Source organism: Nomia melanderi, chromosome 13, assembly GCF_051020985.1.
Source record: "Nomia melanderi isolate GNS246 chromosome 13, iyNomMela1, whole genome shotgun sequence".
NCBI classification, from domain to species: Eukaryota; Metazoa; Arthropoda; class Insecta; order Hymenoptera; family Halictidae; genus Nomia; species Nomia melanderi.
Genome location: NC_135011.1, coordinates 6,511,364 through 6,535,015, shown reverse-complemented (window position 1 = coordinate 6,535,015; position 23,652 = coordinate 6,511,364). Strand labels below are relative to the sequence as shown.

Genomic DNA, 23,652 nt, shown 5'->3' with positions numbered 1-23,652 from the left:
AAATGAATTTAGCGAAAGGGAGAATAATTTGTTTTCAATGACTCGGCGTGAAATATTATTGTTCTGCTATTCATTTTTTAGGTTTACTGTAAACTGTGGTGCCTCTGTGAATTTATTAGAACGAAATTATCAGAGATTCTATTATTCTTTGATGTGTTCGGATGATAAAGAAGTTATGAAGCAATAGATTATCGAACGCTCGATAAGTGGATTTAATTATCTTTTGTAGTTAGCGTTATAATCGAAACAGAGATAGTCCAAATAACCGTGTCCGCGGTTCCAGTATAAAATTGGTTCCACTAGTTTGGCAGACTTCGTTATAGAATTAATTATGTATTCCTAGTTTATAGACCGAGAGATTCCTCAATTATGAGCGTTTACGGCGCAGAATTGCTGGGGAATATATAATGAACAGTTAAACACCGTGACAGAATTAAAGGAGGATGGTTAATGTACCTGTGTTAATGAATTATGAAACTGAAAGACATTTCATAATGTATCGGCACGTAACTTGTAATTCGATTAATATCTTACCTTGAATAATTAAACGTAACATTAATTCGTAACCGAAGGAACTTCGTCGTTTATTCCATAAACAATTTATCTATTTAATTAGTAAGGTGATAATTATGATCCTAAGATAACGTCCCTTCTCTAATATAACAAAGGCACTTTTAACGATAGATTATGGAATCCATCAATTCAAGCATTAAATTTCTTAAGCACAATTCGGTAAAAGTTCATGTCCATTTTGATTAACGCAATTAGACGAGTACATAGTTCTCTGTTTTCAAAGCTGCAATTTCCAAAGTGTATACCGATGAACGCTACTTTTTTCATAAGTATAACAACGAAGTAAAATGTACGATGAATGCACGTAAATCTAGTATTACACAGCTCAGGGGAATTAAATTCTCCGCGTCTAAATGTGCATTAAAATTTCGTCGCGAATGTTTAAAAACGCTCGCGGAGTCGTGGAAACCAGCGGCCGGTTCGCAACGTTTGCTCGGACATTTTGTAAACTGTCGCTAAAATAACCCGACAATGTCACGTTAATAATCTGCCGTTTAATTTCCACGAATCAGACCGTGATGAACGTCACGAAGGCGCATGGAGAACGAGCATTCTCGGCTGGCTTACAGTAACACTGTTTCCGTAATTCCTTCATCTCCCTTTTCGTTCGCCGTTGTACGCGGAGTCACTGGCAATCTCACCGGTGTGCCAGAAACAAATGTAATTGTTTCCTACCGGCGCTGCTGTGTTGCGTAGGAACTACGACCGCAATTGAAATCGTTTAATTCCTTTATAGAGCAGGGCAACAGTGTCCGCATTATATAAATCTAGAACGATATTTAATGGAACGAGGATGTGACAGGCATGGAACGTATTGCCGAAAGTTTGTATTTATTGTAAAATATCGAGTGTCACGTTAATAACGTGAACATTACTTCTATTCTGTTCGGTTATTGGGATTCATGCGTTCCTCTGACGAATCTATAGAGTTACTGTAATACAAAATATTCAGTAGAATGTGTTCACATAGCCCGACGATCGTGTAGTGAAATGAAACGGTATCTCTCCGATATATTAATAAACATACATCAATATTTAATTCAATACGACGGACATAACCAGAATTGCACTGTACATCTCTACCCACTAAGTAGATTGTGCTTTGAATAATCAGACAATCCCCCGATAATATCAGACATCCTCCAGTCATCGATCCAATGGAGTATGCTTATCCTCATCAGACATCGTGACAGAACAATACATCAATACCAATCTGAGCATTAAGTAGATTCCGTTCCCCCTGGTCAGATAGTCTTACTCCCTATGCAATATCCAAGACTTAACGCTCCGCATTGTTTTATCCCACAGAGGTGTCCAACGCACACTACACAGTTTCCGTTTATATTCCTGAATTCGAAGATTAAACGTCTCAATATACCCGGTGAATCTAAAAAATCTAACAGATCCAATACTCCTAGAACGTTACAATAATAATGTATTAATCAGCATAGAATAACAGAGTTAATAGTAATAACAACAATAATAATACTACCCTAGTAGCAGTAATAATATACAACACTAATAACAATCAACTAACAATCAGTTACAATTTCACAAAATAATTAGCGACGTTGTTCCGAAATTACTAGACGATTACAAGAATTCCTTCAGCAACGAACACTGAATCCACTTTATTGGAAGCAACGAATGAACTCTCCCCTAAACAACCATCAAACACAACATTCCCCGGCTCCCAAAGTTTCGTTCGCCCGCATCATCCGCCGCCGCGGCCATCCTTTTTTATCTGCGCGGACGTTCCGCGGCGATTACAAGTTTTCGACTAATTAACTTACGTGTGCCGCGATTAACACGCCGCCGAGCCATTACTTAGAATTAGCCGCGGCGCGTTGACCGCGAGGCACGTTGTCTACGGGGCGAGGACCGGCAGAACTCGAGGGGCCGGGGGAAGGAGGAAGGGCTGGAGAACCGTTCAGGCCGAAAGCGAAGGGAGACGAGTGGTTGCGCCGCTGGATGCAGCTTAAACGGCGGGTAGCGTTCAACAAAGGCGAACGGGGAACGAAGTAATCGCCGTTCGATTCGCACAATGCCGGTGGAAAGTGTACCGAAGAAAAATTACTGGGCTGAACCAGTTACCAGGGGAGGGGCGAAACTTTAATCGCCGCGGGGCCTAAGGAAATCGACGTTAGTCGCGGTAGTACGCTCTGAATATTCCTTTATGGATTGGGTACCGAGATTTTCCTGTTCCTTTGTGTGGAGAGATCTTGATGTTTATGTATGCATAAATCTAGAGATTAATTTATAGAGGAATTTTTATATTTATGTGCATATGTGAGTTTATCGATTGATTTATAGAGGATTTTCTATGTTTACACGAGTATCTGAGAGTACTGATTAATTTATACAGAAATTTATGTGTTTATATATTTATATGTGTATGTTCTATTATAGATTAATTTACAGGGAAATATGTATATTTGTGTATTTATGTAAGTCCATAGATGAGTTATTAGGGAAACTTCTATATTGAAAGAAAGTAATTGTGATGAATTGTTGGGTCTCGAATATATTAAAGTTGTCGACCTTTTCAAATTCGATGCGAGGAAATATCTTTAATTTTGCATTCCAAGTAGACAGTACGGAGATAAGTTCGGCCTTCACTGACTAATTCTGATATTCGACTTCCTGTAACCAAAAACATGCGAAATTCTTCCGATTGACAAGTTACAACTGACAAGTTTCCAATAGAACATCTGCACAAGATAACATTTCGTTATCAATACCCACAATACCCTTTCTCTCATCCTCTTCAATCTAAACTCAAAAGAAATTCAAATTAACCCTGCGAGTGTCATTTGCTGAAATTCTTTCGATAATTCCCATGCAATTCTATCGAGAAATGCTTAGCTCGGAAAGTGCCTATAACAATTTTAGTACTTATACCAATGTCCTAAACCGTTTACAAGATACAGTAAACATTTTCTTCCGTTACTCCCTGCGTTATTAGCAGAAATTTTCATCGTCGCTCACAGTAACGTTGCCACTCTAAGGGATAATGTCCTCCACGCAACAGTTTTTCACACATTCTCGCCCCTTTCTTTCTAATTTTAATTACTCCGCCATTAATCATCCCCGAGCGCTTCAACCCCGTTTCCTTAACCCTCCCTCAATTTTTCCGCCCTACCAGTTTTTCTCCTTCTCGCCTTTCTTGTCTCCTCGGCCGTCCATATTTTCGCCGTTCGATCCACCGCTCAGAACTCGACGTCTTGAGCGAGGCCTTTTTTCCCCAACGAACGGGTTCCGCTTTCTTTCGTCTGAATCTGTCCTGAATTCCCTCCTTTCCGCCGCCGCCCTCGCCCTTTGCAGAAAGGTTCTAATTAATCAGCGCAGGTGGTCTCGTTCGCCGAGCAAATTCACCGGAGTGGCTCGCGCGCGCGAGAGGACCGCGGAAACGATAGGGGGCGAAAGATTTCCACGGTGGTCGCTCCATATTCCGCGGCCCCGTCTTTTATTTGTAGGAGGATCGGGCTTGTGCTATCTTGACCTGAATTTCCTCGGTGGAGAGGCTCGGCCGAGCTTCAATTGGATTTTCCCGGGGTTTTCCGGGGGAATTAAGGGGGACGCGAGCGCTTCGGGAATCGGCGAACGTTGCTCGACCTTGGCAGATAGCGCACGACGAAATAGAAGTTCGACGAGATACGTTGATTATATTTTTTATTGAAGGCATTCATTAGCTGAAGAGGCTCTGATTATGGGCTATCTGTTTTAATATTGTGGGATGAATGGTTTGTTGTGCGTGTGTAAGGGCGAGCAGATCATGTTGCGACGGACCGGCGCCGCGATGTTTGGAAAACAGTGTGACTGCGTTTAGAAAATCTTGAGTGGTTGAAAGAATACAAAGAAGAGTGTCCGGAAGGGAGCGACTGGGCCGTGAGGAAAGCGTGTACGTGACCGCGTGAATTTTGACTATGGACGAAAGACGCGAGTGAGAAGGGTGCAAGGATGAGAAAGACAGAGCGGATGGGGGTGTGTGTTAAAAGCGAGTGGGAATGCGTGAGCGAGGGACATTTTGTGCAGGATAGTGGAGAGAGACATTTTGGTGCGTATTATTCGAGCGAGACTTTTGAGCGAGACGTTAGTGTGAGATTTTGTGGACGAAACTTTGCGTAATCGGCGAGCGAGCGTGTAGTACTCTGTAAAGATCTTGTGACTTTTAAGGGAATATTCTACAACATTGAGGACTCGTACGGGATAGTTCCTACAATATTATCACCTGATATCCGATTTCATGCAGATTGTGGAATATCTATATTTTCAGTTGCTTTTAGTGGTATAAGTCTATAGCTGTGCTTGATGAAACTACTTTATCGTTAATTAACTAGTCGAAGAAAAAAACTTTATGTTTATTCCGTGTCTACGTTTACTCTGAAGATTCAAGATTGATGATGTAGGGATCAACGATTGGAACAGAACAATGGTCTACTCAATATTCAATAAATATACAAAGCAGGAACAACGAAGTCGAAAGGTTAATTTATATTAAAAGTAAATAAATAATATTTGCATTTATGGAACTCTGTTAAAAATTCTCATTACGAGTTTGACAAAGACCATAGGAGAACTGGTTTTAAGAATCTCATAGATCTCTCTGGCGATACCAGGAAAATCAACATTTTTTAATTAATTAAATGAATGAAATTCAACTCCGATCTCTATGCTTTTAACCTCTATTTCCTTCCTTCCTTCGCAGAGTTAATTTAATATCGTGTAATGAACTTTATTTCCGAATGTTTGTCTAACTGCAAATGTAAACGAGTTGTTATTATTTCGAGTGAAATATTCGAATCGATTGTGATAAAGCAATATTAATTTTCCGCCGGACGCCGAAGTGTTTTCGATGTTGATTGAATAATTAAATTTCAAAAATCCATTCTCCGTGGTACCCGCGGTCGAATCGGGTCCGCTAATTTGAATACGCCGGAAAGGGGGGCGGGGGGGAGAATAAATTTCCGTCTTTGTGCCACGGTTTTTCATCGTCGTTCTCTATCTCCCGCGTTCCTCCGCATTTATTGACGTTAATCTCACGTCCCGGATACCGGGAATATGAAGTGTCACGGCGCCGAGTCATTTTCGTTCACCCGCCACAAGAGCCGCCGGATTAACGCGAAGGGCCGGCTGATTCAGAGACAGAAATTCGTGCGGTTTGACTACGCGACTGAAATCCTAGCTGACGAGCTGGAATAACAGACACGTGAGCTTTTGACAGAACCGTATTCCGGCCGGGTAGCCGGGATCAAATCAAACACCGTGAAAGGTTTCCCCATTCGATGCTGAATTATTAATCGTGTCTCGTTCTCGGTGGTCCCGCAATGCGGAGGGAAATATACTAATTTCCGTAAAATTGCTAATCGGCATGTCAGGAAGGATATTTTGAAGTTTATGAAAATTTAACCCTTCTTATCTGAAGAACCTACTTCGTACGTCTTCCTGTCGGAATGATATGTTAAAGTGAAATGTTTTGCGCACGTTCGTATTGGAAATAATAAAGTTTGAAAATGAATAGGATGTTGAAGTATTGTGATGTACTTAAGAAATTAGTCGAATTATAGTATATGTATTATGATGTAATTAAAAAATTATTCTAATTATAATATATGTATTATAATACAGTGTTCGTTCGGAATATAGGCTATACTTTAACCGCATCGCATTCTTCGAGCGTTTTGTGACCTACTCAAGTTTTTATTTTCTGAACACTGTTTAGTTTAGTTTCTCGTTCGTTCAATCTCTTTCGATTTATCTGTACTCTCGTTTAGTTGAGAATACTTCAAATTTGAAACTGCTGGAAGGAAACTGTTACTAGACTATGCGTAGCTATTTAATTTAAAATATAAATACTAAGTATCCAACAAAACATAAATAAATAGATGAACGTATAATACAGAAAAATCTTGTACTTATTTGCATATGTATATCATTAGACAGGATTGAGAACTCATGGGAACTGACGATAAGATTAGTAAATTTGATGATTTATTGTCATCCAAAAACCGCGTAAAACCGCCGGCGATAAGCGAAATGATGTAAGTCAGTTCTACCGGCACGACACGAAAGAATCTAATCAAAACATGCAGAAACCTTTGTCAAATATTTTGAAATATAAATACAGAAAGTTCGTACTGTAAGTATAGAAGTTTAATGCGCGTCGTGTAAAAAAGAAATTGCGAGTCTTCTGTTTGTTTCTGTGAAATAGATAAATTGTCTCTATAAATAACTATATCTCTAGAGGTTGCGGAGATACAGGCTTTCTTTACAATTAATTTCTTTCAATTATCGGTTAATTCTTGAGAATTGAATCTTCCACATCGTGGATTAGTGTATGTGTACATTATATATGAATTTTCCGTTGTTTGACTTTCCCCGGAAAACACGTGAGACATATATATTTATACGTAAATGTTGTTATCGATGCCATGACAGTTGACAGTGATTACTAATGAACGTCGAACAACTTTGACACATGTTTACTAAGAAAAAGTAAGTCGTCAGCAAGTGTATAAATAATGGTCTAAGACATGATTCATTTATTGAAACGTTTATGATCGTACATTGAGAAATACGGGCGAATAAAATTAGTCTGAAATGAAATCGAAAACTGTAAACGATTGATCCGGCACGGTAAATCGGCAATCTTCAAAACATCTTCAGTTTATCGAACTCAGATTCAAATAATATTATACAATAACACGTGAACTCATCGATATCTTAATTACCTGACAGATAAGTATAATCGGATTTCTAGAATAGATAACTAGATACTATCGTTTCTATATTTAATACCTAATCTTCACTAATTTCACTATATCTTATCGGTACATGTTACTAAATGCTTAATAACTAACTTATATGTTACAAAAACATTTCGTAACATTATGAACGCAACGCTTCGAAAATTTCAATTAACCATCATACCCTTCTAAAAAAATTAAACGACAAATGTACTCAATTATTACTATTATTAAATGACGAACTATAATCTATTTTAAAACTGACAAGCTTATTATTTCAAAATTCATCTGGGAATTCGAAAAATTCTTTTCATAAGAAAATCGAGCGTATAATATTCGAGCAGTCAAATGAAACATAATCTACTCACAAGCTACCGTCGTGCACACCTAAGTGCACAGTAAAAGAACAAGGCAAAGGTTAGTACCCTGACGTCACGAGCGACCACACGGTAACACGGAACGGAGTTGCGGCTATTCATTATATTCGCTGCACGATACCGTGTTGATTAGATAAGTCGCTGATAAGGCGGCAAATAAGAACAAGCCGTCGAGCGTCGGCGCAGTGCAATACGAAGAGGAACAGAGAAACGAAAGCATGAAGGTGTTTCTGTGCATGGTTCTCGCGGTCGCGTGTTTCGCGCCGCCGAGCATCGCGATCGATTGTGGTAATAACAGATGCTCGCGGTCGGGCCGCCGTCAAACGTTGTGCAAGTATCCGGTTAGTATCGAAAGAGTAATCTTCTGTTTAAATGTGTCAGAATTTACCGGTAGTTATTAGCGAAGGAATAATGTAAGAGCATTCTTCTAAAAAACGAAAGAACTAGGCGCTGAAAGATGTTCGTTAAATGATTATAGAAATATTTTCTGGGAAATTGTTCTGCGATTGTCAAAATGTTCAAAATGCACATAATAAGAAATAACTAAGAAATATCCGTAATTTCTAATTATATTGATAACACTATGTATCTGCGGACAGATGGACAGTGTAGTTTCAACAATTTCTGAGCAGAATTTAGGAGAATATAAATTCCTCTATGAGAGTTTGCTAAGTTGATTTTGTTAAATCATTAGATATATCTAAAGGGAAATATTTTAGAAATATTTTAAAATGATCATAACAATGTTTAATGAATGAAACTTGAAAGAATAGAATTTCTTCTATGAAAACGCAACAAGTTTATTTCACTCAATTAGCAGATAAATCTAATAAAACTGTTTTAGAAATATTTTCGAACAGTTATAGAAGTTTCTAGTGAGTAGAACTTGGAGGAACACTACTTTCCCTAGGATCGTTTGCAGTTTATTATATAAATTTCTTAGATTTGTTCCTTATGAAATAATTATTCAAACTACACCGTATTGTTTCAGAATTCGTCTCCAGCACCAAGCTGTGGTCAAGTGTTAGTGGTCGGTTTAACGGATGCAGAAAGGAAGGGAATCGTCAATCTGCACAATTTTCTACGACTATACGTAGCTGCTGGTAAGGAAACGAGAGGAAATCCTGGACCACAGCCTGCGGCTAGGAACATGCAGACCATGGTAAAAAAACTTTATTAAATTTCTTCGTTAAAAATATCCACACGAATATAGATTTGCGCACACCAATCCCCTGAAACTAGGGTTAAAAAGAAATATTTATTGGATCCACTAAAAATTCTACGAGCCTCGATGCAGGTCCCGAATGAAAAACGTTTTCCTGCATTTTATACAACTATCTGTTCCGCGCATGCTTATCTCGTTAAAACACTTCCTGGTATGGTACTGAGTCAGATACTCGACAGTTTCAAAATAATCTGAATAAATACGAATATTATTCATTTCCCCGAGTACGAGATAAAATCTTGAGGTATATAGGTGTTTACTCATTAAAACAAATAAAGTAGCATTAATAACGGGAAAAAGAGTCTCGCCGGCAGAGTTGCGGAAAGAATGTTATTTTATGCGGATAAATAGTAAGGTCGGCGAGACCAAATCTGCGCATAGGCCGACGAAGTGAATTTTACTCGCGTAGAGGTAACTAACTACTATATAGTTGTGGGTACGTACGTAGGTAACTGCGTAACGTTAGAGCAATATATTAAGATAAGTGGAATAGGAGCGCGTATAGCCAGACAAGAACATTAGGAGCTTATATAGACACATTGCCGCGCAGTTTGCTTAATATACGGATAATTAGAGACGAACTCTACCCTACTATAATGATGGCTGCCAAGTTCATAATATCCGCGAGATTCTCGAATAACGGTTTCGTTTCAGTCGTGGGACAGCGAGCTGGAGCAAGTGGCGCAGAGGTGGGCGAACCAATGCAGCTTCGGTCACGACGAATGCAGGGACGTTGGTGAGTGGTTAATTATTGTCGAGCTTAATACATTCGTGAAATATCCAGAATTTGAACAAGTTCATCGAAATTTCGAGAATAATCGGAATTCAATCGAACTAATCGAATGTGTATTTCAATAAGGTTTCATTTGATTAGTTTCACCTTTAATTTACTGAAACCATTTAGTGAAGAAATGGAATTTTGTTTAGTGTCTATTCTCTTTAGCTTCTTTTTCAGAGTAGGCATTTTCTGTAAGCTTAAGCTTTCGAGGACTTTATTCATTATTCTGTTAATTAATTGTAACCGTTTGGTCGTGTTCGCAGAGCGTTATGGTGTTGGACAAAATGTTGCGCAGACCAGCACCACAGGTCAGCAAAACAGCAAGCCGACTGATCTCGTCATGATGTGGTACAACGAGGTGAAGGACTTTGACAGGAACGAAGTGAACAGATTAACGTGAGTAACGCGTCTCAGTTGCATAATGATCATTAATTCAGTTTTCTAGCGTTCCTTTCTTCATAATGATGTCGTTGAACAGGACCAACAACTTCTCTAAAGTGGGTCATTACACTCAATTAGTCTGGGCAAATTCGAATAAGATCGGTTGCGGTAAGATCATTTTCAAGTCTGGTCAATGGAACAACTTTTATTTAGTCTGCAATTACGGTCCCACTGGCAACTACATCGGCCAACCGCTCTATGAAAGAGCTTAGAGGTTTTCACTATTCCGAATCTGGCTCGTTGAACTTTAACCTCTCCTCGCGAGGGATGCAAATAATGTATAACAAATCGTACAAGTATTAAATAATCAATTTTATGATCGTAATAAGTGTCTTAGGTACCTAATAATTAATCAGGCGTCATCAACAACACAAAGAACGTATCAGATTAACCACGTTTTGCATTTATAAACATAGTCACAATACTAAAGTAGAAAATATATAAATATAGCCACAGTAAGTATAACTATATCCAAGTATACTCGCAAAACTACATTATAAAGTATACACCTATTATTCCTCGCTGCTGCCTTACAGAAGATTCAACTGCAAAATCCTAACGGGAAAAAAATTCAAAGAATCTCCAGCTAAGGGATAATTCCCGAAAAAAGGGATACGGTAGCGCGAGTTCCCTGCGAAAGTTTGCCAGTTAATTCCGGAAACTTCTCGCCGCGCTGCCGTGTCAATGGGACGAGCCGGCTCGAAGCGACAGAAAATTGGCCGTGAATAATTAAGTAACCCAGCACCGTGCCGTTGCGTCTGAACGCGAGATCCCTAGCTGCCTTTAATGCCTTCATCATCGCGGTAACAAAGGGCGCGCGTTTTTACAATTAGCTACTTATTAAACGACCCGCCGTTTCGCGGTGGCGAGAGAGCGCGTGGGGGTGGCGAAAGAACCGGCGTTCCGGGGGATGAAAATCCGCCGCTTAATTTTGCCCGACCACCGACAGCCCTGCACCCCACCCACACCCTCCAGGGATTATTTACGTCCATAACCTCCTCCGCCCTCGTTATTCAAATTTTTTTCCAACGGAATCATCACAACAGTGGTGGCGAGGGAAGACAAAAATTAATCGACCGTCAATTTACGAGTTTCTCCCGTCCCTATTTTCATTCCTCCGGACTAATATCCTTCTTCAACAGTTTTTACCGCTCCCTTTTGCCGCGTTCGGAAAAAAGACCAGGAAATTCGCCCCCCTCGGCGAGGGTAAGATCGATCTTCGAGCAAGGGGACGGTTCGTAAGAAAGGCCGGAGAAATCGTGGAGGTTAACGAATTTAAACGGAAAGTGAGAGACTGCCGGGTGCCGGGCGGCGGCGCCGCGTTCCGGCAAGAAGTCACCCTCGCGAATATCCTTTATTAAATGCAGCGCTGTGAAACAAAGACGCCGCGAGGGGTGGAAAAAGGGCGAGGATCGGGCCCGGTGGGAAACGGGCGCATAAATTATGCTTATGAGCCACTTCGTGTGTTCCGCGACGCCATTTTAAAATTATACTTTTAAATGTAACCGGAGAGCTGCCGGAGACGCCGGCAAACCACCTCCTCCCCTGACCGTCCGGCATTCTCCCCTGCGACGCCACGTATCATCCCCAGGCGCGGGGATGCTGCCCCCGAAAATTTGTTGCTGGCCTAAGAGCATTATTTCGTTAAGAGCACCGACTGCCACCGCGACCCGGAATAAATTCAACCCCCCACGCGCACCCCTCTCGTCCCTGTCCCACAGGGGCTGAAAGGAATCGCTGTATTTATCGTCACGAACTGAAACAGCTGGTTTCTTCTGCAGCTGCAGCCTCGTGCCGCGCGGTGATAACATTTATTACTGCGAACGGAACTGGATCCCGCTGACTGCACCACCCACCCCCCGGTCCTTGCCGTTCATCCCCCGTTGCGAACTTATCGTTCCGAGGAGGTTAACTCGCCAGCGGAGTTCTATAAAGCGCGCGGAATTTTCTTTAGCGTTCGTCTGCGCCTTTCGCCCTTCGTCTTAATAATCACGCCGCGGGGGTTGGAAGCGGGGGTTGGTAAAGGTTGTCGTGTCGCGGAACTTCTGCTTTCAGACGAGTTCATCGGGCCGAGATGAATTAACGACAGTAGCTTTTGAAAAGATAACTTTGGCTGGCCTTCTCTGCGATTCCTGGCTATGATGATTTGCTACTCCTTTGACTATGGTGGAATTATATCCCCAATTACATGGTTGAAGTTTCAAATAATCTGACTTTGACATGAGGGAATTTACTTTCAAGTTATTGCTGCTCGTGTCTGTCTGCTTTTTCGTTCGTGATTTAGCCAAGCTTCAAGGCAATCGGATGTTCGAAATTTTCTGTTCGATTACGGCTGGGTTGCTGGTCTGGAGGAGGAAGGACGATGGGGCGTGCAGATGAGGACCGAGGGGGCCGAGCTCTTCACCTAATCAGTTTCCGGGGTTGGATAGATTTTTAAGTCCCGGAACGTCGGTGAAAAGTTTCCGCGGAGAAGGGTGTGTGTGGGCAGGTGGCGGAGGGGTTGCTACGGCGTCTTGGGTTCCCTGGGAAAGAAATAGAAGTAGAATGCACTGGAAGAAGTATGTGATCCACGGTAATGGCCGACGCCTTGCACTTCTCTCAAAAACTTTCGACTGGAAGGTGAGTCTCTGTGTTTCCATCCCCGTCGTCGGGGTTTTTTGTATTCCACCCCCTCCTACTCTCGATCTACGTTAGCAGCCGCCGCTTTCGTGGTTCTTCCTAGTTACACTGTCTCTCTTTATTTGAAAGTCTTAAACGACTTTTTCTACTCCATGTGTCACTAGAACAGGAAGTGGATTCTTTTGAGACAATGAAGGAAGACCATTCTTTAATTTTGTCTTTCATTCAAAGTCTCTGGATATTGCATCATTCCATGTCTTTCTTACAATCCAGTTAGATTTTTGTATACCTTCTTTAAAATGTTGCTGGAAATAATATAATTTTGAATTTGAATTATTCTGAATCCTCCCCGTCTATGAAACAAACTTCTCTGCAAAATCCCATTCCCTTTTAAAATCTATTTAAGAATTCATCGAGAGTCGCAAATACTCCGGACACAAACTCTAGAATATCGTGACGTACAATCATTATTTGTATTTGTCATCACCGTTTGTTATGTGCCTTTGTGATATTCAACGGGCGCGTATCGTTTCATTGGACGTTCTTTAGTATTTTATTTTCCAATTTTACCAGAAATTACTTTTCCCCCCCGAGCAATTACTTTCTCCGATGAAATCCGTTGGCGGGGGTACACATTTTTATATTAAACAGCGAGCCATTTGTACACCCTTGTTCGGATTTGAATTCACCAACGGGGGTCCAATAAGCTCTTCTACATTTTAATAATCCAAAGAAAAATTGTTTCTTGTAGCGGGACTCGAACACGGGGACCCACGAATGGAAAGCTGTCGCTTTATCCACCGAGCCAAGCCAGGCTCGGTTCCCTTCGTATCTTATACCGGATATTTCTTCCGTCTTCCTTTATCCTAACTGAAATATTCTTCGCTCTTCTATTCCAAGGGTGTTCCATACGTCTGCCATGAATATTTCAATATCCCAAGGTCAATTTAGATCTTCGCTCCATATTCATTCTTTCCATTCAAATGAAATACCGTACCTAACTTTCTCAAACAATCCAGTCTCTTTAAAGTATACCATATGACCTTTTCTAGATGTAACTTTTACTTAAGGCAAGGCTACGGCTTTTCTAGATTCACTAAATTAATGAGTCCATCAATATATTATTATTAATACCATAAACAATCAATTATTCTAGATATGATAATTAGTAATAACAGTAGTAGTAACATAATTAATAATATAATTAACAGATAATAATATTAATATCTCACTAACACCTCACATGATAGTTAATATTTAATCTCCCAACATTATCAACATTCTTATTTAACTAAATTTAAAATTTAACTGAAATTCCTCTTCACGGTGAAGATTCAATCTTCAGTGACCACCTTAACAATTATGTCCTGTATCTCAGACAGCAACAAGTCTTTTTTTCGTAGATGGACCAGCAAACGAGCCGAACCCGTTTCGAACCATTCCCGTTGTTCCCCCTCAATCTTCCTCCCCATTGTTTCTCCACCCCCCGAAGGCTTAACGGCCCTTTTATCGTCGGCCTTTCTTTACCACGCTGGGTGCAACCGTTATAAAAGCTCCGCGGCTGCAATGTAAGAAACGCGCGATCTCAGCGCGTTCCACGGCCGGAACAATGGAAGATGGAGCCAGCCAACAATCCACGTCCTTCCTCCTTCTCCCATCGTCCCTTCGTCGTTACGTTTCTATAAATAGCGGCGGAGATCTCTGTTCAGATTATTGTAAACATTCCGCACCGCTGTCGTTGTTCGACCGTCATAATGACACTGCAAAACCGACAGGACAATGAAAATCCTGGATTGGATTATTCTTTGATTGAAACGGGCATTCCATTCAGTCGTCCCATATTTTTTATAATTCTTCGATCCAGATAATTGAACTTGAAATTAATTAAACTCGACAATGTCCGATATTCAATTAATTTTTATAAGAAACACTTCCTAGTTACAAATATTGAAATATTCCAGTTATATCGAGAATGACAGCGAAGCTTTCATGGCTTCCACGAGTAACCACAGTTGTCCAATATTTATTCGAATCTTTCAATTCAGATAATAGATCTCGAAATTAATTACATTCTACAATGTTCAATATTGAATTAATTTTAATAAGAAACATTTTCTAGTTACAAATATTGAAATATTCCAGTTATATCGAGAATGACAACGAAGCTTTCGTGACTTCGACGAGTAACCATAGTCGTCCAATATTTATTCGAATCTTTCAATACAGACAATAGATCTCGAAATTAATTAAATTCTACAATGTTCAACATCGAACTAATCTTGTATGAAAAATATTTGCCAGTCTCAAATGTTCAAATATACTGCTCGCATTCGTCCAACAAGCCCCTTCTCTTCTCGCTTCAGACTTCATACAATAATCTTCCCCGTGACTGACTGCGAAGAATATTTTATGAAATAGAATTCATTTTCGTTAAAGGCAGAATACATTTCATATTTATAGGGAAACTCTACGGGAAGTTATGAATCGATATACCCAGTAGTCGTAAAGAGTTTCAGCCCGCATTCCGCGAAACGTTCAAAAAACACCATGCCGCCAGGCAGGCATCGTTCGCGTCAAAATTTTGATCCCCCCCCCCCCCCCGGTCTGCGGGGCCCGTCGGGGTGAGATCGCTTCGCAACTAAGTTTGCCCGTCGCTAATTTACGGAATTTAAAAACTTTCCCTATTCCTCGTCGAAATATCGTAACTGACTGTCCCGGGCACCGTTTCGCCGGGCGAATTCACAGAAAACAAGTTGACGATATCCTAAGTTCGGCCCGCGAATATCCGGGATACCGATTTGACTCGGTTCCATATTTCCCAACTTCTCTAATATCTAAGAGGGCGGCGCTCAAAGGAGGACACGGCTACGTGTTTTTGAGGGAGAGCGTTGTCTAACGTCAAGCAGCATCCAGACTAGCGACGGTCGGGTGGAACGAGAGAGAAAGAAAGAGAGGAAGGAGAGAGAGAGAGACAGAGACGAAGACATGGTCGGGAATTTTAAGCAGAAAATTGCGCGACCTTATTCCGCTGCGAGGAGCAACAATGCAAATTAGGAATGTTCTCGACGCGGGAAAACTGGCGAACAAGTGTTCGAACTGGTACAAGTAGGGGATAAGGATTTATCTCGAAGTGTCCGACTCGCACACAATAAACTTCTCCTAGCTCTTAGCTCATTGTCATCCGAGTTTCACTCGTAATTAACGGGAGGAACAAACGGAAACTTAATGCTCACGGCTAAACTAATAATTTCTGTGGTGCTGTTTAATAGGTATATTTGGGGTAAACGATTTTAGTGTTAAGAATAATATTAAAACAGTGTTGGATAAGAATGCTTGATTCGTTTGAATTTATATATTCTTTATTGAGGGTACATGAAGGTTCAAAGTTTATAGTACTGAAAGGATAATGTATAGAATATTCACATTCACGGGACTAACCGGGATTATTTATAGAATATTCAGTAGAACGTTCCACGCATAATCAGACACGCAGAACAGACACGCTCCGAGCCAGACAAGCACCATCACTTAACACCTACGCGTGCGGACAAGTAGATTAAATCTCCACGCAGCCAGACAAGTGCGACCAAATTCATGTATACATAGATAGAACATAACGCCGTACATAAGCCGAGTAGATCGCGTCTGCGATCTACAGTGATCCTCTTGTTCGGAAACCGAAATGTTCTACCGAACTACTGAGGTGGCATTCTGCACTGGATTGATTAGGCGGAAGGAACACTTCCAGTCATCGTACAACAAAACGATCTAAATAAAAACCGAAGAATTTTAACTTCTGACAGAACAACGTTCCACCAAAACGTTTGCGCTTCTCCAAAACACCATATCATAACCTTATTCTCTTTATTCCAAAAATTTCGATTTAACTCCTTGCCCTTTAATTTCCCAGTTGCATTTGTTAGAACTATATATCGATAATAACACACTAGTCGAACAAAAAATTCCATACTTTTCTAAATCTACATTTACTCCAAACCATACAAATTGCTAACAAAAAAAATGTTTCGTTCGAACTCAGAAAAACTGAATAACTTCTATAGCTGTTAAAAGGTATTAAAAATTTTCGTCACGAGTCTAACACGAAATTATAAGGCAAGGGGTTAACCAAGAAAGACATAACCTGCAAAGGTTATTCTATTTCGATCCATACTACTCCAAACCTAACCAGAAACTCTCAATTCCGAATTTAAAAGAACTTGAATTCAATCCCTGATTAATATACACAGACATATAAAATAGTAACGTATAAACGTATAAGCATATATCAAATAGTAACGTATCTCTCTACAACCAATAGCAATATGCGCTACCAAAATACTCTCCCAATCCTGCGCAAACAGACAGACTCCCACAAAAGCCAGAAGAACGGTGCCGATTGAAAAAACCGGGTAGAGGAATCGATAGAAGAACCGTGGACATAAATAAGCCGAAGGGACAGCGGCAGAAAGGGGAAACGCTTCCGGATGTAATTCTCCAAATAGGTTCCGGTTTCGGTTCCGCTCGACCGAGCGTGACCAACGCGGCCGCGTTGCGTCCAGCGTGGAAGGAAACCGCGGTCCACGGTGCCGGCGACTTTTTTGCGGTTCACAGAGCCAGAAAATGGCCGCACACGGCTCCTTTTTCGTCAGGTCGTGGCTAGCTCCTCGCCGGTCCGTACCGCGCTTCCTCTCCGCGCCGTCCGTCGCCTCGCCGGCGAATAATTTCATCGGCGCGGGCGAGAGACTCGATTAAAGGGTCTCGGGCCGGGCTCTCCCTTAGGCGCTATGCTAAATTACTCTCGTTTCCTTGGTCCGTTTATTCTTCCCGTTATTCCCCGCGGGCCGCGCGGCCTCTTTTGCGAGTTCGCACGGTTCTGATTTAATCGGGGACCGGCTGATTGGAGGGGGCCGGGGGAGGCGTGACTCGTTATGAATCGCCGTTGACGAGCGCCGTTTGTGCGATTACGCGCAGGATTCTGGGGAATGCGTCCCGGGCCGGTGTTCATCTCGCGCTGAGACGCGGGAGAGGTTGGGATCAAGAGTCAGACGTGTGTGTTTGATGATTGGATGCAAGTTGCGGTTGGGTGAGATAATTGTGGAGGGCTTGGTGTGTGGATTATCTTCGATTGAAAAATTTTGTATGTTGTAATACTGAAGGTAATGAAGTATGTTGTGATGTTAATTGTAATGATACAGTAGGTTATGATATTATGTGTAAGGATATAATAGATTATGATATTAAGTATAATGAAATAGTATATTATAGTATTAAGTTGCAATTAGGAAACGAAGGTAATCATTAGGGGAACCTTAGCGTTGTCCAGTGACAATATACTGTTTTTCTTCTACTACTTGTTACAAAGTAATGAAATTATTTACTGAAATAAAATAATTAATAATGCATTATTTGCAAAATAATCTGGAATAGGTACGTTTCTCTGATTGATAGATAATATATTGATACGATTATCAATTAAATGAACAGTTTGCAAGACTGAATGGACACCCATAGTCTCTATTGCTTGAACTAGAGTAATAACATTAAATACTACAGCAGCATTATGTGTTCCACTAAAATAATAATATCAGAAGCTAACATCTTCATGCGCGTACGATATGCCACGTCTCTGTACACTGCTATCAGAACCCACCTTCTTCCGTCCATCGAAATTCCTTCGTTTTCAAACGCGCAAGCTGATAAGCCTCTCGAGCTTATAATTCAGTCATCGTTGCGGCTAGTACCTCCGTAATCGTCGTCGCTTTCGAAGAATAACATAGAACCGTCGCGCAGGTCGTATGATTTCACCCTTTGTGAGCTCCTCCATACCCGTACGATGGGGACGAAATTAAAAGCCGGTAAAAAGGTGAAATGTCCCGGGGCGATTACTAAAAAAGTCTCATATCGTTCGCGTTGTAGGTTTTCTCCCTCTCTACGTCCCTCGTGACTTTTTCCACCTTTTTCCCTCCTCTTTTCCCTCTATCTGTCCCCCTCTCCTTTTTTCCCTTTAATAGAAACATCGTTCGACGAAGTTTTCTCCTCGCGCGACGCGTTTTCACGAAGTCTTTCAACGGCTTTCCTGTGGCGCAGCTTCCCTACCCCGGAAACGTTTATCCGAAGATGTTCCAGGAACGCTTCGGGAAACCAGAATTGTCAGTCGTTTACGGAATTACGCACGGAAACGTTTCTCTTTAAATTCCCATCCCCCGGTTCTTTGATTCTCCTCCGAGGACGATCCCTTTGCCGCCTCGGATTCTGTCTCGCCCTCCCCCGCGTCTCAACCCCTTTTTTCCCAACCTCTGACGAGCAGACAGCTGAATTTGCATGCATTCCCGGGCTCCTTCGCCGCGTTTGATCCTTTCCACTCCAGCTTGAATATGGATCACGCGGATCCTAGGGTCACGTATGCTGCTACTTTGTGATATTTCTGCCTGGAGATCCGATCGGGCCGGAATTATTCGTCGTTACTGGGATCCGGAAGGATCTGGGCAATCTGGGACCATCTTGTCTTCATCTATTGATGCTCGTTGAAATGCACGCTTACCAGTGGAACGCGTGGAATATGAATTAGAGTGGAGTTCATAGGAATTTTGTTACTTTATTTTCATTCTGTTGACATTTCGAAGAAATTTTCGAGTTGTCGGTAATGATTGTATGATGTGTAGTCTTAGTTGGCTGTAATAGCAATAGTATAGCATACTTCATTGTATTACTCGAGAAAAATATATAATGTTTTGGTATACAACATGGTAGAAAGATGAAGGAGAAATCGGGAAATATACAGTTTACAGCCGCACAAGAAAAGATTCCCGACCAAGTGGAACAAACCTATACAGGGTCAGACGAGTAGAATAATCACGTATGTAGTCAAGTGTTGAGTAAAGTGGAACGAACGTTTATAAAGAATAGGTGAATACGATCGCGTATAGTCAGACGGGAACAGGCTCCCTTATATATCCGGCCAAGTGGAAAATTCCTGTGTAGAATCAGGCAAGTAGAATATTGGGATATCCTGGCAGATAAGTGATATAGGTATTTCTATAATCAGACAACTAGAATAATCCCGTGCGCAGGCAGCCAAGCGAAACAAGTATAGCGCGAGTAGAATAATTCCACGCTTGATCGGACAAGTAATAAGTTACACGTGAACAAATCTACCGTGAAATCATTCCTAGTCGTACGGCAAGAATACTGTTTCCCTAGGAACTAGGCAATCCTTTAACTGAGGAATTAATTAGTGGCAAACTTAACTTTTCATAGTAATTATACGATCTAAACATTGCAATCGTGTATATAATCAATTATCTTTGTAATAATTCTGCCAAATTGAAATTGCATTGTGATATAAACATTTACATTGCAACACTATTATTACAATTCGAACACAAACGAATTTTACAACTTTATTCATATAAATACATACTCTCTCTTACAGGTCTTCGGAAAATTTCTCTAATGCAGAACCCGATTCCTTTTTCCATAATTTCAATCAGTTCTAAATCGAGCAATATCGATTAATCCTCGGAACCACTTCTCCATTTTAAACCGTGTGCATTTGTATTTCCCAAAAGTGCACGAAATCCATAGTGTAACCATGACAATACGAAAAAAGCATCGCGTTCAATAAACATCACCAACGAAATCGGTCAGGAACGAGCCATGTGGCGAGCATGGTCGGCGAACGGAAAACTCGTTCGACATTGAAAAACGCATTACCCGCCTGACCCCCTCGCGGATAGGAAGAAAAAACATTTGTGGCGGAAAAAGGGAATTAATATGAAAACGGCCGGCGCTCGTCGCAAAAACGGCCGAAGCAGACGCGCAATAAACGGCCAACGGATTTTTACCCGCCGCCGACGGATTCAATCGGGTTCACCGGGTTCGACGTTTCGTTCGGACGAATTCTCCGAATTTCGTCGGCTCGGCTATTTAGGTTGCTGAACGCGTCCACTTTTTCCGCGGGAAGGTGGACGGATATTTATTCGAAGCTTCATCGTCGGAGGTGTACGGGAAACCCAATGATCGAGTTGGGTTGCTCAAAGTCTTCGGGTTGTTGAAAATGTTCGGAATTCCCGGGGAATTCGGTTGTTACCGAAAAAAATGGATTTCCACCGGAAGAGTCGGGTTTTCCGAGAGAATTCGATTTTCACCGGAAGAATCGAGTTTTTCGGGAGAATCGTGTTTTCCGAAAGAGTTGGACTTTCCGGAAGAATCGGGTTTTCACCGGAAAATTCAGGTTTTCCGAAATAATTGATTTCAAGTAAATCTAAATACGTTTGCGGGTTTCACTAAAAAAAACTACCAAATAGAAGAAAGCATGACAAAGCATAATTTCGTTATGAATTTGACTTCACATTTATTCCATATACTTTCAAAAATTTGTTTCCATAATCTCAATCGTTTGTGGCAACCCGGAATTTTCAAGAACTCGATCCGCAGAAAAATCCAATATTTTCGGGTTTCCGTGCACCTCTATTAATCGTACATAATCCTCTTATCAGCAGTCGGATGCGCATAATATTTCGAAGACCACACGTTTCATCGGGCGAAAATAGAGTAGCAATTTATTGGACTCGTCTATTCGGATCTAATCATCGATAATTGGCTCCGTGCGATTGACCCGGAACGGATTCCATCGGACGAATGCTCTAGATTTTGATCATTCGCTGTACTAAAGAATAAATCTCTGCGGTATGAAGAATCGTTTACATGGTAGAAAAAAAGGTTCGTGATGCTAGCGGAAAATATGAGTTCTTCATATTTTACATGACGTCAAATGTGAACAAAGGATTTATTTTTGAAGCGGGAATATTTTTGAAAGCAGGAGAAATATAGGGACAGAAGAATATAGGTTGGATGTTTGGTATAGCTGCGGGGAAGCGGCGAGGAACGAGTTAGCTTAGGAAACAACGTGGACAATGAATGAATAATTCAGTTAATTAACCCCGACACCGATGGAATAATACCAGGACCCGGTGTTAATTAATTATTAACCGGCAGTCTTTAAACGGGACAGCGGCAGGGGTCGCGGAGTGTTAGTTCCCGAGCAAAAATCCACAACTGGCCAGGCACTGTCGAAACAGAATATAATGCGCACGGCAAACTGTGCGCCGCATAAAGCGTATTATTCCGAATCGATTAGCCCGCGATCAGCAATTTCGGCCAGGGACAAAAGCATGCAACAGCACGCGCCTACGTTTCCGGAATCGCTCGCGGAATATTCATCAACTGTGAATATAGATTCGGGGAATAGCTCTACTTGCTTAACTGTCTATATTTGGTGGCGGTGCAACGCCACGGGTACAAATAAATTGCTATCCTTTTTGTTTCCCAACGCTTTTTCACCATTATATTATCCTCTATTTAAACAGCATTATATAAATACGTAAAGAATGAAGCTGATTTAAAAGCATAGAGTACGAATTTGAAAATTCTTCTCGATAACACATCGAGTAACAGGAATTTATGGTACAAGAAATTTACGAAACTTATATTAATAACTCTATATTAAATATTATAGTAAACAACATTAACACTCGGTCCAGTAATTTTCTTCTACCACTATCAAATTTAAAATATTCTTAACAATAACGGACACGACTAAATCGAAAGGGATTAAACAAACAAGGACAGACGTAAAGGATAAATATGATTAGCTCGAAAAGAAGCCAAAGAATGTACTAGAATTAATAAAGAGTCTAATTAACTTTTCATTCAATGGAACGTAAAGTTGTTTGAAAAATAATAAAAATACTGAAGCTTGGTTCTTTATACGTTATAGGAGTATTAGGGATGCTATCATGGGGTGTAAAAATCGAATTGCCTTTTCCGCACGATATATCTCATATATTGCCGCACTCGCCCCTTCAGAAAGGTTTACATACCCCTCGCGAGGGGGTTCGGAGCGCGTACACGAATTTATTCGTGTTTCTTCCCGGCCCGTTATCGCCCCAAGTCATTTCCCCGGACTCGATGGGTTCGCGTTATTCTGTGTACAAGCGTAAGCGGGGAAGAGCTAGCAGCAACAAATCAAGATCAGGTGGCAAGGGTTGCCCAAGGCGCGAGCAGAACGCCCACCCGACCCTATCCTCAAATGGAGTGTCTGCTAGGCGATCGGGATCGTATAATAAATAAGGCTTAACCCCTTAAGGACCAAGCCGGGGTGTCATTCGAGGGCGCTAGACTTGCAGAGCATAGCAAATCGAAGTCAAATTCGGCCGTGGCCCCTTTTTATATCCGGGAAATATAGCTCAACATGTGAGCATAGGATACAAATCTGGGGGTAGGTCTGTCTAACCCCTTGAAGCTTGGTAAACACTTGACCTTTAAGAGAGCGGAAGCGATCAATGTAAGAAGCTTGATTGGTGGCTAGGTGTCTTGATAATGTAGATGTTAATGGGTAGTTATTCCGTTATAATTCTAATATTTTGAAATGTTTTATGAATATGTATAGAAACTGGTATGGTTATTAACATAGGAAATAATATGGAAATTATTGTGGAAAATAATATAGAATTTGATATAGAAATTAATGCAGAAATAAATACAGAAATAAATATAGAAATAAATATAGAAATAAATTTAGAAATAAATTTAGAAATAAATATAGAAACAAATATAGAAATAAATTTAGAAATCTATATAGAAATAAATATAGAAATAAATTTGGAAACTGGTGTCAAAATCAATATAAAAATTAATATAGAAATAAATACAAAAATCAATATATAACGAGAAAATCTTCACACACTCAGAAAACCTTCACAAGCAAGAGGACCCGCGCAGACCTCAAAAATCATCCCTCGACAATCCCCAAATCACAATTCGTCATTCCGAGAATGCACTCGCTCGCCTACCGTTACAGAAACACACAACGACGGCACAGGGTTAGTAAAC

General features: G+C 40.9%; 2 protein-coding genes across 2 annotated transcripts in view; one reads left to right on the top strand and one right to left on the bottom strand.

Annotated features, from left to right (window-relative positions):
* Positions 1 to 23,652, bottom strand: part of LOC116423997 (uncharacterized) — a 161,974-nt gene that overhangs the window by 122,291 nt on the left and 16,031 nt on the right. The window lies entirely within an intron of this gene.
* On the top strand, positions 7,868 to 10,468 carry LOC116423998 (venom allergen 3-like). The gene is made up of 5 exons (XM_031969856.2): positions 7,868 to 8,037; positions 8,688 to 8,858; positions 9,576 to 9,657; positions 9,963 to 10,095; positions 10,178 to 10,468. The coding sequence occupies exons 1-5, from the start codon at positions 7,915 to 7,917 to the stop codon at positions 10,350 to 10,352; spliced, it is 684 nt and encodes a 227-aa protein (XP_031825716.2). The 5' UTR covers positions 7,868 to 7,914; the 3' UTR covers positions 10,353 to 10,468.